Source organism: Empidonax traillii, unplaced genomic scaffold, assembly GCF_003031625.1.
Source record: "Empidonax traillii isolate 1590-97213 ecotype Southwest subspecies unplaced genomic scaffold, ASM303162v1 scaffold106:size2091409, whole genome shotgun sequence".
Classification (NCBI taxonomy): domain Eukaryota; kingdom Metazoa; phylum Chordata; class Aves; order Passeriformes; family Tyrannidae; genus Empidonax; species Empidonax traillii.
In genome coordinates this window covers 557,836-570,711 of record NW_020955299.1, presented here as the reverse complement: position 1 = coordinate 570,711, position 12,876 = coordinate 557,836, and the positions used below count along the sequence as shown (strand labels likewise).

At 47.3% G+C, this 12,876-nt stretch overlaps 1 protein-coding gene across 7 annotated transcripts in view; it reads left to right on the top strand.

Annotated features, from left to right (window-relative positions):
* Nucleotides 1–12,876, top strand: part of RERE (arginine-glutamic acid dipeptide repeats) — a 155,886-nt gene that overhangs the window by 70,137 nt on the left and 72,873 nt on the right. For 6 of the 7 annotated variants that reach the window (XM_027882467.1, XM_027882466.1, XM_027882462.1 and 3 more), the window contains exons 7-9: nucleotides 8,936–8,984; nucleotides 11,569–11,693; nucleotides 12,505–12,604. In XM_027882467.1, the coding sequence (XP_027738268.1) occupies nucleotides 8,936–8,984; nucleotides 11,569–11,693; nucleotides 12,505–12,604 (274 nt within the window). Of the gene's footprint in view, nucleotides 1–563; nucleotides 772–8,935; nucleotides 8,985–11,568; nucleotides 11,694–12,504; nucleotides 12,605–12,876 lie in introns of those variants that run through there. The other variant, XM_027882468.1, reaches the window with a different exon arrangement.

Genomic DNA, 12,876 nt, shown 5'->3' with positions numbered 1-12,876 from the left:
TATCCCTTAAATTTTCTCGTACATTGCAGGTAAAATAAGTCCATTTAGCTCGTAAATGAACTGATATTCCTCATATTTTCTCGTACGTTGCAGGTAAAACAAGTTCATTTCTCTTTGCAAACCAACTGACACCCCTTAAATGCCCTCACACCCCGCAGGCACAACACGAGCGAATCGCCCGCTGCCGCTTCCGAACGCGTAACAACCGCACGTTAAAACAGTGACGCTTCTTCTCCCCTTTGCGCCCGAGCCTTTTAATAGGGGTGTAATTTTGAAAAGCTGATGACGAACTAAAAAAAAAAAAAAAAGGGGAAAAAAAAAAAAAGGCGGCTTCCAGGAGCGCGGGAGGAGCCGCCGCCGCCTGGGCCGGCGTTGGCCGTGTGGGATCCCCCAGTCAAGGCCCCACTTCCCCCGCCACAGCAGCTCGGCGTGCGCAGCTTTATTCGAGCCAGCTTTATTTACGGAAACAGCGCGGCGAGGGATCGATCCGAGGAGCCCCGAGCGCGGCGAGGGAGGGTCACAGCACATGCTCAGTGCCGGCAGTCCGAGGGCGAAGTTTCTGCGTTCTGCGTGCGGGCTTAGGTCACAGCACAAGCTCAGTGAAAGCTCTCCCGAGGTCTCCCAGCCTGCACGTTGCCTCCATTTTGAGTTGGTAGAGTGGGAAAGGCAGAGTTTTTTTAGCTCTTAGCCGTGGGGGGGGGGGGTTCGGCAGCGCGTCTGAACCCGCAAGCGCCTGTCAGTAGTCATGGATGATCCATTCAGCCCCTGCAGGTAGGCTACGTCACTCCGGCCTCCCCGAAGCAGTGGTGGTTTTTGCCTGTTTGTTTGTGACTTCTGCGGTGTTTATGAAAATCATTCCATCGCTGTTGCATGCTCCTCAGAGCCTCGTGGTAAATCTCAGCGGTGTTTGCTGTGCAGCTGCTTCGCATGGTGCATGTCAGGGCACTGCCAGGGGGTCCGAGGGGGGCACGGACTGAAAATGCTGCAGCTGTGGGGGTTTGGTTTTTGGTGGTTCATTTTTCCCCCCCTCCCCCCCATCCTCTCCCCGTGGTGCAGTTTGGATTTCCGTGGTGCTGTCTGCATGCCGGGTCTGGAGGGAGCTGCAGAGGCTCTCCCTGCAGCTGCAGCGCTGCCGGAGCGGGGATTAGGGAATGTTGGGGCCTGTTTGGGTGATGTTAGAGGAGGGTCGTGGATCAGCAGCCATTGGTTGCTCCTGGGATGGGTGGTTCTCCTGGTGATGGAGGGGCAGTGATCCCTCTGACACTTGCTCAGGTATTCAGGAGGAGAGCCCAGCCTGGGTCCCTTTTGCCTGTCAGCCCCACGCAGGTGACACTTGGTGCATCTAAATTGCAGCAGCGTTGCCTTGAGCACCGAGAGCTTGTGCTGTGTCAGGGAGCAGAGCTGTGCCAGCAGCACCCACGGTGGTTTATCAGGCTGGCAAAACACCTTTTGAGGCTGATCTGAATAAAAGGCAAGACTTGGGCTCGGGTTGTAGCTGGCTCTGAGGTCCTCGTGGGGCAGCCATCAGTGTCACTGCTAAATATAGATGGGTTTGAGAGGACTTGGGTGTGTGTTGGGGGGAGTAAACACGATTCTGCAGCCTGTCCTCGCTCAGGAGCCTCTGAACTTGTGCAAAACAGGGCTGTCCTGTCGTGATCCTCTGCCAGCCCCTCGCCCTGCAGAGCTGACCTCACACCACAGGGGCTGCTGCTGGGGGGAAATCCCTCCACCAGGGCAGCTCCTTTGGCAGCCACTGGAGTGTGTGGATTTAAAGGTGACAGGAGTGTTTGTGCTGCTCTCGGTGACGTCTCTGGAGCTGGAGAGCAGAAGGCTGGTTGGCCTTTAGCCTTGCACACGTTGTCAGTCGCCTGCATGGTGTGTGTTGCTGGGGGGAGAGACTTTTCATGTGGGCAGAGAGTGTCAGGACAAGGGGGAACAATTTTAAACTAACAGAGCAGAGATTTAGAATAGATATTAGGAGGAAATCCCTCCCTGGGAGGGTGGGGAGGTCCTGGCACAGGTTGTCCAGAGAAGCTGTGGCTGCCCCATCCCTGGAAGTGTCCAAGGCCAGGCTGGACAGGGCTTGGAGCAGCCTGGGCTGGTGGAAGGTGTCCCTGCCCATGGCAGGGAGTGGGACTGGATGAGCTTTAGGGTCCCTTCCAAGCAGAACCATTCTATGATTCTTGTCAGAACCTGAGGAATGAATAATGAATAAGCCAGCAGAATTTTGCCCAAGTTAATGCCATGTCCATATCTGTATTCTATCCCAAGTTTCATTCCCTTTTCCATTTCCTTTTCTACCTGTAGAGCATAAAAAAATCAAGAACTCCTAATTAATATGGATCACTGGTCACTTTTGCCATTGGCTGAGGCAAAACCCTGCTAATGATGACAGAGCCCAATTCCTTTGAACTCAGCCTGGCTGGATCATTTCATAGTTTAAAGAGGTGTCTCCAAAGGCCTAAGCTTTGGAAACATTCTTATTCCTAATAAAGGAACTACTGGAATAGGGGCAGGAACACGACAGAGCTCTGCAGGGATACAGGGATATGGCACCTTGTGTCCTGAACATTTGTTTTAAATATTGACTTAAAAAGCAGAAGAGGTATGGGAAGGGTATGAAGCAATCTGCTTTTTGCTGTTTTTCAGTGACAATTTGTGCCTGCTGCATTTAGGAAAGGTTTGAGAATAATGCCAGTTCTGAGCTTAAAATGATGGTTTGGTCGTGCTTATTTTAAAAAAACCCTTTGAGATTGATTTACAATAGCACAGGTGGAAAAAAATACCTCTAGGTTATAACAGCCACAAAATCTGATTGTTAAACGGGACTGTTGCATTTGGCAAAACAAATACAGTTGAAATAACATGCCCAATGTGTCTTCACTAATCACTTGCCCAAGAACTGGTGGATGTGGTGGTGGATGTATTGGCTTTGCAGGGTTTCTCTGCATCCCTGTGCCTTGGTGTGGGATCAGATGGCTCCTGCCTCTAGCAAATGTCTGGATATTTGTATTCCCTGGGGCAATGCTCCTCTCCCAGCAGACCTTCAGTGCTTTTGAGATCTCAGTTCTTCCTTTCCACGTGTTTCAGCTCAAGTGTCTGTCACCTGCATTTTACCACCTGTGGGCTTGGAGTTTTTAAAACCAAAGCAGCTCTTTAGGTTTGTGTGTAGGAGGACAGGACCTGTTTAAAAAAAACAAAAAAAAGGCAGCAGCACAGATAGAAAACCAACCTCCCTCTCCCCCCACCTTAAAGAAAACCCCTAAAACCCACAACCCTCCCCCAGAGAAACCAAACCAAGAAAACCCTTGGTATTAGGAGAGCTAAGGCTGTCTGATGTGAGGGCTCTTGGTACTGGCAAGATCTTGAGTTCCCTGAAAAGCCCCTTCCTCCCTGGCCAGCCTGGGGTGTGCTCCTGGTGGTGAATTTGAGGCTGGATGGATGGCCAGAGGATCCTCCCCAGTTCAGAGGCTCCTGGTGACTTACAGTGCCATTCCAGAGAGCTGTTTGAAGTCACAAATATATTATGGGAAGTGCTTGTGTATTGTCCTTTGGGTGAAGAAGGAATGGCCCAGTATTTGATGGTTTCTTCCCTTGGTTCTGCCTTCATTTTAGCTTTTTTCAAGACATAAATCAATAAGATCACCTCTTCCCCCCCCTGCCTTCCAATTCTTCAGGCTGCAATTTGTTTTAATTTTAGAGCTTTGCATTTCCAGGTGCATGGCAGAACCAGGGATATCTTCAAGCTTCCTTTATTCCTGACATTCTTCATGCTTTTCACCTTGTTCTTTCTCCCTGTATCTGCTGTTCAGGGGAGCTGGAGATTTGTGTGGTTCAAGCAGGAGCCCAAATGGGGGGATCATTGCATGGCACCTGAGGAAGCTTTAAGGAAAAATTACTTGCTAAGGTTGCTGCCCCATTCCACTGTCCTGCACAGAAATGGTGCCACTGTGGTATTTATTCTGTTTTAATGGTGAATATTTGCTCTGGGAAGTGCAAAGGTACTGCCTGGCAATTTTAGAAACTGTGCAGGATACAGACTTAAAGCAACATCACTCCATGTTGAATTCATTTACACATTTACTTATCAGTGTAAACGTTGCTTTTGAATAAGTTCTGGTTCTATTAAAATCACGTATAACCAGATAAAAAGCTTTGCACTGTGCAGCTCTGCATCACAACCGTGCAAGTTCCCGCTATATGAATTTTTTTTTTTTGAACTTATGATCAAAATACTGATGTGTTCCTTATTGAAAGGTAAACAGATAGTGGAAAATAAGTCTTTAGAGAGGTGATCCATCAACTCTGCCAGCAAAATGTCACCCACCCAGGTAATTCCTAAGTGGAGAGAACACTTGTTTCCTCTGCAGTAACTTGTCTTGGCTGAATCATTGTCACTTCCATCCTACCCCTGCAGTGGGGCACAGTGCTAAGGACTCTCTGTAGGCTTTTTTTTTTTTTTCCCCTCCTCTTTAAACACGAAAAAATAACGTTATCTTGAAAAGAGCTTTTCCTGCCTGACTCAAACTTGTGCAACGACTTCCTTCTGCAAACAGCAGCACGGGGCAGGACAGCCCTCAGCTTCCTGCAGCTCGTGGCTCTGCAGTGGCTCAGCCAGCAGGTCTGAGCCTGCTCTCAGCATTGTTTATTCACTCCTGCGTGACATTGAGCAATCACTGAAAACCTTCCCTTCGGAGTTAATGTGCCTGAAATACAGGTTGGCTATTTCAGAACGTGAAATTGCTCCTGCGTTTTGATTTTTAATTGTAAGCCCCCCGTTTCAACAGGTTTTAAATGAAATTTCAATGTACAAGAGGCTGACCATTAGCGAGGATATTTTTTGAGGGTTAAGGCGCTATTGCTATAAAATGGATTTTAAAGTCTTGCTTGAAAAAAAGGTTTAAGGGCCAAGTGCAAGCTGGACAGGTGAAAATCAGGGAGCTTGTTATTCTTAGGTATTTAACTCAGCTATTTGTGGTAGTTGTGGGGTTGTTTTGGTTAAAGGTTGAGTGACCTGAGCCTGCCTGTCCCTTTTGTAGTGGATGAACCTGATGTGCATAAGAGAATCTTGGGTCAAAATTGGGGATCCATTGGGCTCAGTCTCCTGTCTCCCAGCAGTGCCCATAAGCAGATGCTCCTCCCTGCATTGCCAGTCACTTTCAGCTCCTGATAAACTGTTTTTTAATCAGCTGAAGTTGGAGAGGAGTAATTCTGTTCTCTCCCGTGTTTGTCCCTCTGGAGATGGAACAAAATGATCCTTGCCAGATGTTTTTAGAACTGCCTCTGAAGAGCAGGGTTTCTTCATCTTGGGTATTGGCTTATATGAATTAAAGGATTAAAAAAACACCCCAAACCTTTTCTTGAGACTTTCCTTTTCCCAACTACTCGAGAGTTGCATTAATTTTACAGAAATCACCAATACCTAGGAATTGCCTCACCCTCTCAATTGATGTAGCTGATTATCTGGCCAGGAACAGTGACTGTTTGGTTACATCTGTGTGAAGTGGATGATTGCAATAAATACTCTATTGTGTCTATCATGCACATACCTAACATGGTTTTATTTAGTAAAGCCACTGAGTTTCATAACCAGGCTTTGTAAACAACCCCAGGTCTCATCAGAGTCATTGTTCAGTGCTAGAGCTTGTTATTGCTTATTAAAAACAAGCAAACAACCCCACCCCCCTGCACATTCTGGCTTTGAGCTGTGTCTTTTTCTCTTTTAATCTTTCAATGTGAATTTAATGACCTCTGCCAGCTGGTTTTGCTCACTTCCTCAGCTAACAACCTGTCCTCCCTTGGGGATGGCTCAGTGCTGTTCCTGGTGGTCCTGGGCTCGATTCCAAGAGCCCTGACCCTCCTACAGCTGGATCCCAGGGTGGGGAGAGCTGCTCTAGGCTGATAAAAGCTCCCAGTTTAATTGCTGAAACTTCTTTTGGACTGTGAAGTTGCTGTTGGTGGCCTGCACGTGTTGCTGCACCAGGCCGAGGTTTTTAGCCAGCTGATTTTCCAAGCTCGATTTCTGGAGAGCTCCAAAGAGAACCAGAAACACTGTTTGGAGAGGAGGTTTGTGGCTGAGCCATTTGGCCAGTTCAGAAACCTTCTTCTGTCGAGGCATCCCTCTAATTTAATTAGGGATCACCTCATTACACAGAATCAGGAGTGATTATGCCCAGAGTGGTTCAGTGGGTAAGCACAGAATTGTGTCCTGTGTGAGCCGTTTGGGTTGTGGGGTTTTGTTTTGGTGTTTTGTTGTGGGTTGGTTGGTTTGTTTTGTTTTTGTGGTTTTTTTTTTAAACTTAATGGTGGCACTGAGTTCTTTTCTTGGGGTTTGAGCTGTTGCTGGCTGGTGGCAGATGTTTGAGAGCCCAGTGGTGGAGAGCACTGAGTTCCTGGTGGCCACAGCAGAGGGAAATCAAACCGTGTGGGTTGCTGGGTATAATGAAGTGAAGAACAGAGAGGGGGTTCAGTGTGATGCTGCAGCAGTGCCACCTCCCTCAGCCCCATCTCAGGCATGCAGGTCACTTAAAAAAAGCGCAATTACTGCATAGCATGTGCCCTGCTGAACCCTGGCATTAAAAAGGGGAACATGAAAGCAGCAGTGCCACCATTCCAGAGGCTCCACCTCGAACAGGCGCTCCCTGACCCTGAAGGGGACGTCCCCCTCGTGTGTTCTGTGTGTGTGGTTCCTCTCAGAACCTGGTGAAGGGCTTCACTCGTCCTGCTGGGTCAGGACTGGCTGGGATTCACATCAAGGGCAGGGCAGAGCCGTGCAGAGCAGTCTGGACAGAAATCTCCAAGTGCCTTTGGCCGTTGCCTCCAAACTCGGAGAGTTTTGCTGTGAATTCCCAGCCTTGAATCCTGCCTGGCTCTGGCCATGCTGTGACAGTGGTTGGTGCTGCACGTCCTGAACCCAAGTTATCCCCAAAGCTGTCCTGCCATGGGCAAGGCTGCCAGTTGTGCCACCCTGGGTTTAAATGGGGTGAGTCTGGTGTGGACAAGAAGGCAGAGGATAAACAGAGAGGGTTAAGCTCGTTTCTGGATTGGAAATGGCGCAGGAACTGTTGTGCCAACCTTTCTTCCTCTTCCCTTCTTCCTAAAACTGGTAAAATGAAAGCTCTGTACCAGCCTGTGCTGCCTCCAGTCCCTTCCCATCCTCACCTCTGAACTGTTTTCTCTCAGTGGTGCTGCCTCTGGCCTTGAACCTCCAACCTCCCCTGTTGCTTCAGAATGGGAAGGACAAAGCTTTATTGAACTGAACATCCTCTCTCTTCTCTGGGAGCTGTTTGGAACAAGCCTCTCCCGGATCAGAGCCTGCTGCTTTTGCCCTGCTCTGCCACAGCAGCTCCTGCCTTTTTGATATTCCAGCACAGGCTTCCATCTCCTCTCTGACCAGCCCCTGTTTACTTTGCAGAACACAACGTTGCCATGGCAACAGGTTACTTTTCAAAGGGAACATCTTGTCATTATATTTAATCCACTGCAGCTGAAGAGGACTGAAATATTAAGTTGTTGTTGCTATGGATACTGCTTTGTTACAGCAGTTTCTTTTGTGTCACATTTCATATACAGTGTTGGCTCCTTTTTTTTTTTTTTCCCCCCTTTCCCGTCAAATAAACACAGGATGCCATTCCATTCTCATTGTAATTGCTCTCACCAATATAATTTAGCTTAAAACCTACAGTGCATTTTAGTTTTCCGTAAGGAGAATTTTCTTTTCCATCTGAAACCCATTCCTGGGGACGTGGAAGCGGTAAAAGATCATGGAACAGCTTGTGTGCCCTTGCAGAGCCATCATCAGCTTTGTGCCCTTTTAAAATGCCAGTGGGATGTAGAGCAGCCTGCACAGCAGCTTCACTCAGCCCTGTCCTCACCTTTGGGGCAGGGGAGGGTGTGAACATTGTCAGAACATGCTGATGGAAAGACACACAGAACTATTTCTCTCCACATTTCACGTGGGAAATGGTTGGATAACCCCACTGAGTTTCCATGGGAATAGATGGGAGCAGAAGTTCCATCCAAAACTTTGCTTTAAAGTTTGCAGTTGCTTCCAGGATCCTCCAGCCCTGATTATTAAATGCTTTATTTATCAAATTCACTGTTGTGCAGCTGAAGAAATTGGGAGGTGGGGTTGGGGGGGGATATTTGGAGCGCTGGGGTTTTTCCTGTTTGAACTGAAAGCAGCCCAATTTTCTGTGTAGGTACAGCAGCCCTTGGCTGGGGTGCAGAATTGGAGCTGGCACAGGCATGTTTTAGGTTTGACTTGCTCTGACTAGCAGAGATGTGCACGGCTTCCAAATGAATCCTGGGAATAAAGGGAGAGCCATCAGCATTTTCTCCTGTCAGGTTCCCCCCTCCTTCCTCACAGGGAAAAAAAATTCTGACACCTTGTAGCTGGAAAAAAACCCCCAAACATACCCTGGTATTTAATGTGTAACTTTGTAAATATAAAATTGATTTCCTGGTTCAGTCATTGCTTTGCATAACCTGCAAACAAGAGAACAGTGTCAGATCGTGTCTCGCAAAAATATGCATTGAGGGGGAAAACATTTTGACATGTTCTCGTCGTTTTCAGGAGGCTCTTGGCATGGATTTTGGAGTGGATTTGCTTCCTAGGGAGGGTAACATTGCCAAAATATCACGGCATAGGATGGAGTGTTCCAAAGGCAGTGTTTGTTCCTGTCTGACAGGTTCTCTGGTGCCCTGGGTAAGGCCTGTTCAGGTCCACGCTTGGGCACTGCTGATTTAACAGCTCAGGATGGTCAGCAAGGGGAAGCTCAACTTCATACCCCTATTGAAACACATTTTTGAAATGTTGAGGGGAGAGTGTTCATTGAGACATGCATAAAACCCTCCAGTGACCTTTCTGCCATCAAATGGGATTTAATGCTTTGGGGCAGTTCTTTCTGATTGCTGTTCTTTCTTTGTATCTTAGGAGGCTAAACAGTACCCAAGGTGAAATCAGAGTTGGACCCAGCCATCAGGTAAGGGATTTTGTTTGTATCCCAACATCTGGACATGCTTTTGCCTCTTGATCTGTTCAGATGATGCTTGTTTAAAATCACATGTGATCAAATGCAGCGAGTTTTTCAGAATCATCTTTAGATGATTCACTTTAGTGAGTTCTTTAGAATTCCCAGGCCCAGGTTTTTCTGTCAGATATGGATATATTGATGATTTTTACTAGCAGAAGTGCTGTGGGGTTAATTCTTGAATAAGACTGAAGCAATTTGAGTATCTACTGGAAATTAAGAAGTGCCTTAAGTAGTAGTTTGGATTGTTAAAACAGGAATTAAGAAAGCTGAGTGTGTTCCAACACTGGGAAGCAGAATAAGGTTAAGACTGTAGTTGTGCCTGATATTTTAGTGCTAATTTGAGGGAAATCCTCCATAAACAATGAAAATAATCTGCTCTTAAAGAGCATTAACATACAACTTAGTGTGGTTCATGGAGCCAGATCTGTCATTGGGAGCTGAGTCCTCTCCTTTACCTGTGGAATTGCCTCTGCACTGTCCAGGTACTGCATTTTCACATCCAGGTGATGAATATTCATTCAGACCCTTTTAAAAACGTTGTTTAATAACAAGTGAAAGTAAATATTTCTGGAACCCACATTCTTAAGGATGTTTTGCTTCAGAGGGAAAAACGTCCTTGGCAATTCAACCTGTGGTGTTCTCCCCAGTGGTTACAATAAGAGCACTGTAAATGGTACCTTCGCAACAACTTTCATCTCAAATTGTCAGCTAATATTTTGGCAGGCATTAGTCACCTGTGCTGGAAGGTGCAATTACCAGATGCATTTATGGATGGGGGAAAAAAAAAAAAAAAAAAAAGGAGTAGGGAGAAGGTCCACTGATTTAGAATACTGTTAATTCTTGCTTGGTTAGTGTTTTAAACTTGCATTGCTGAGCATCCATGAGCAAATGTCCCCACGGAGAGGATCGTTCTCAGCCTGTTAATTGGTGTGAGGTGTGATCTTAAGGTCCAGGAATGGCTGATGGTTAGGGCTGGTGGGAATTGGGGCTGAAGATGATATTTGCTGCTCTGCTGTGTGGTCTGTGGGAGGTGTCCAAGGGTCTCCTGTGCACCCTGGGCTTTAGCCCTGGGGATGGATGTGGATCCACTTTCCTCCACCCACCTCAGTGAGCACGTGCAGCAGAGTCCAGAAACAACCCTGAGGTCCCCAGTGGGCAGTTTTTTATGAATCTTTTGCCTTCATTTTCCTCAGGTTGTGTGTGTTACAGCTGCTGGAGGCTGTTGTTTGTTGGTTTTTTACTTAGTGCACAGATACCCCAGAGTTCCCTGTGTCGTCGTGGCAGACAAGGACACAGGGGAAGATAAATGTTCTGTGGAGCTGCAGTTCTCAAAATTCACCTGCACAGGAGGACAGTGGGTCTCTACTGAATGTTCTCCTGTGACAGCTGTTGGCTAATTAATGCCCAGGTGGTGGAGTGTCCCCCTCCCTCTGGAAGTGTTTAGGGAAGGACTGGACGTGGCACTCGGTGCTCTGGGCTGGTTGACAAGGTGGTGATGGGTCCCAGACTGGACTCCACGATCTTAGAGGTCTTTGCCAACCTCAGTGATTCTGTGCTCAAGGGGAAGTTGCTTTTGGGAGTGACATTCCGAGGGGTGCAGGAGGCTGAAGGTGGGTTTGAGCAGAGCACCCTGGCTGCCTCGCTCCCACACCACCCTCAGCTGGGGATAATGCTGGCTTATCCTCTTCCACAGGAGAAGTTCAATGACATATCCATTTTCCCAGGCAAGGAGTAAAATAAAGTACAGATTAAAGAGCAGAACATGAAAGACATCTGAACCTGTGACTTGTAATTACTGGTTATGTATAAATGTTGCCTCTCAAATACGTTTAGCGTTGTAAGTATAGGAGGTAATTATAGGGCTTAAAAGCTGTTTCTGAAGAGGCTCTCAGCTATCTCATCTCATAGCAGTAGATGACTAAAGATGCTAATTGGGTCTCTGGATAGAGTGTAATACTTATTTAGTGGCAGGGTTCATTTTGCTGAGCTATCTCGCTTTCAGGAAATGTCTTTGTTTCTCTTTCGAGTTTTAATGATTTACTGAGGATTTGATTTTAAATTTAGTATCACGTGTGTAGGGTTTTTTACTGATTTAAAGTGGGACACATATGGTAGCTACATTCTTGCCTTCTTTCTTATTAGTATGTTATAGCCTGGCAAGCAGAGTTGTCACAGCATCTTTGTGACAAATGCAATCTCTGTCTCTGAGGGTAAATTGTCCATCAGTATTTGACTTCTGTACAACAGAGGGCTGTGTTTGCAGTACAAAATGGTTTCCTTTCAAGCCCTAATATTTCTGCAGACATGCTTGGTCTGTGTGGTGGGAAGAAATGCTGAATAAAGGGATTAGGTTGGGGCTTGATGACCCAGTTTCCTCATAAACTTTGAAAACTTGGATCAGATAGCTTCACCACCTGTTGTCTGAGTATCTTCCATCTATGAGATCACCATATTGCAGAGAATTTACAAGCTTGTGCATCCTCCTAACATTAGGCAGAACTGCAGTGTCTGTATGAATTCCATTTTTACCCAGGCCAAGCTCCCCGACCTGCAGCCCTTCCCTTCCCCCGATGGTGACACGGTGACACAGCATGAAGAGCTGGTGTGGATGCCAGGAGTCAACGACTGTGACTTGCTGATGTACCTGAGGGCTGCCAGGTAATTCCAGCCGCGACCCTGCAGTGCCTGTGTGCTGCTGGAGGGGGAATGTGGGGTGCTGTGGGATCCGATCCCTCCTTTATTCTCTTTCGGGATAACGTGGCTGCTGAAATGTTTAGTTTGAGACGAGAATGCTCAGATTGGCTGTTGGGCCAACAAGGCATCTTTGCATCAGCTGTGGCTTTTGGCTTTAAAGTGCAAAGCCAGCAGTGTGTGGTGCAGTATGGGATGTGCATTGTGGAAGCAGGGAAGGAACTGCTCCGAGTGGACGAGCTGTGACGGCACAGGATTCCTTCAGAGGCTGGGTGTTTGGAGCTCTGGTTTGCATTTGAGTTCCATGCACATCTCTGGTTTGCCTGGCAGATTCACAGTAATTCAGAGTCTTGGTAAATTATCTGTAGCTTGCAGGAGTTCAGAGATTGGGGAATCTGCAATTCAAGTCAGGTTTTTGACATCATAAAACGAAGATGACAGCAAGAAGTTTGCTGTCTCTGCCGAGACTCCGTTCTCATGTCTGGAGGTTGTGTCTTCCTTCATGCTGATCAGGCTCTGCTTCTACTGCAGTGCAGATTTTTAATTGATGAAACCCAATTAGATTGGGGTTTAATTTTGAAATAATTATCGCATATGCTGAGGTGACTCAGCTTTCCATAACCACCAGTGTTGGGTGCCTCGTTTTCCTCCTTCCCACGGCATCACGAGGCCCCGAAATTTATGAGTTAAGCTGTAAATACACTGTTTGTGCCTTGCATGATGTGTGCACCAAAGAGCAGCTGGGGAATGTAAACTCTTTTGCCCTCCAACTCTGCAGGAGCATGGCAGCCTTTGCAGGAATGTGTGATGGAGGATCCACAGAGGACGGCTGCGTGGCTGCCTCCCGTGACGACACTACCCTGAACGCCCTCAACACAGTGAGTACAACTCCTGCAGGGAAGAACAGCCCTCCCGTTTATTTCTGGCTACTCAGAGCCTGCAGTGCATAAAGCAGTGGATAAAACAGCTTTAGGGATCACGACATGAGGCTGATTGTAGCTTGGGATGTCGTGGCTTCCTTTCAAACACCGGCCCGTTTTCTGAGCTGCGGAACTTCAGGGATGAGCTTTTGGGTGGTGCCTTTCAGGGCATCCCAGGGAATGTTCTGTGTGGAAAAAACTGCTCAGGTCAGGTCCACCAGCTGGAATTG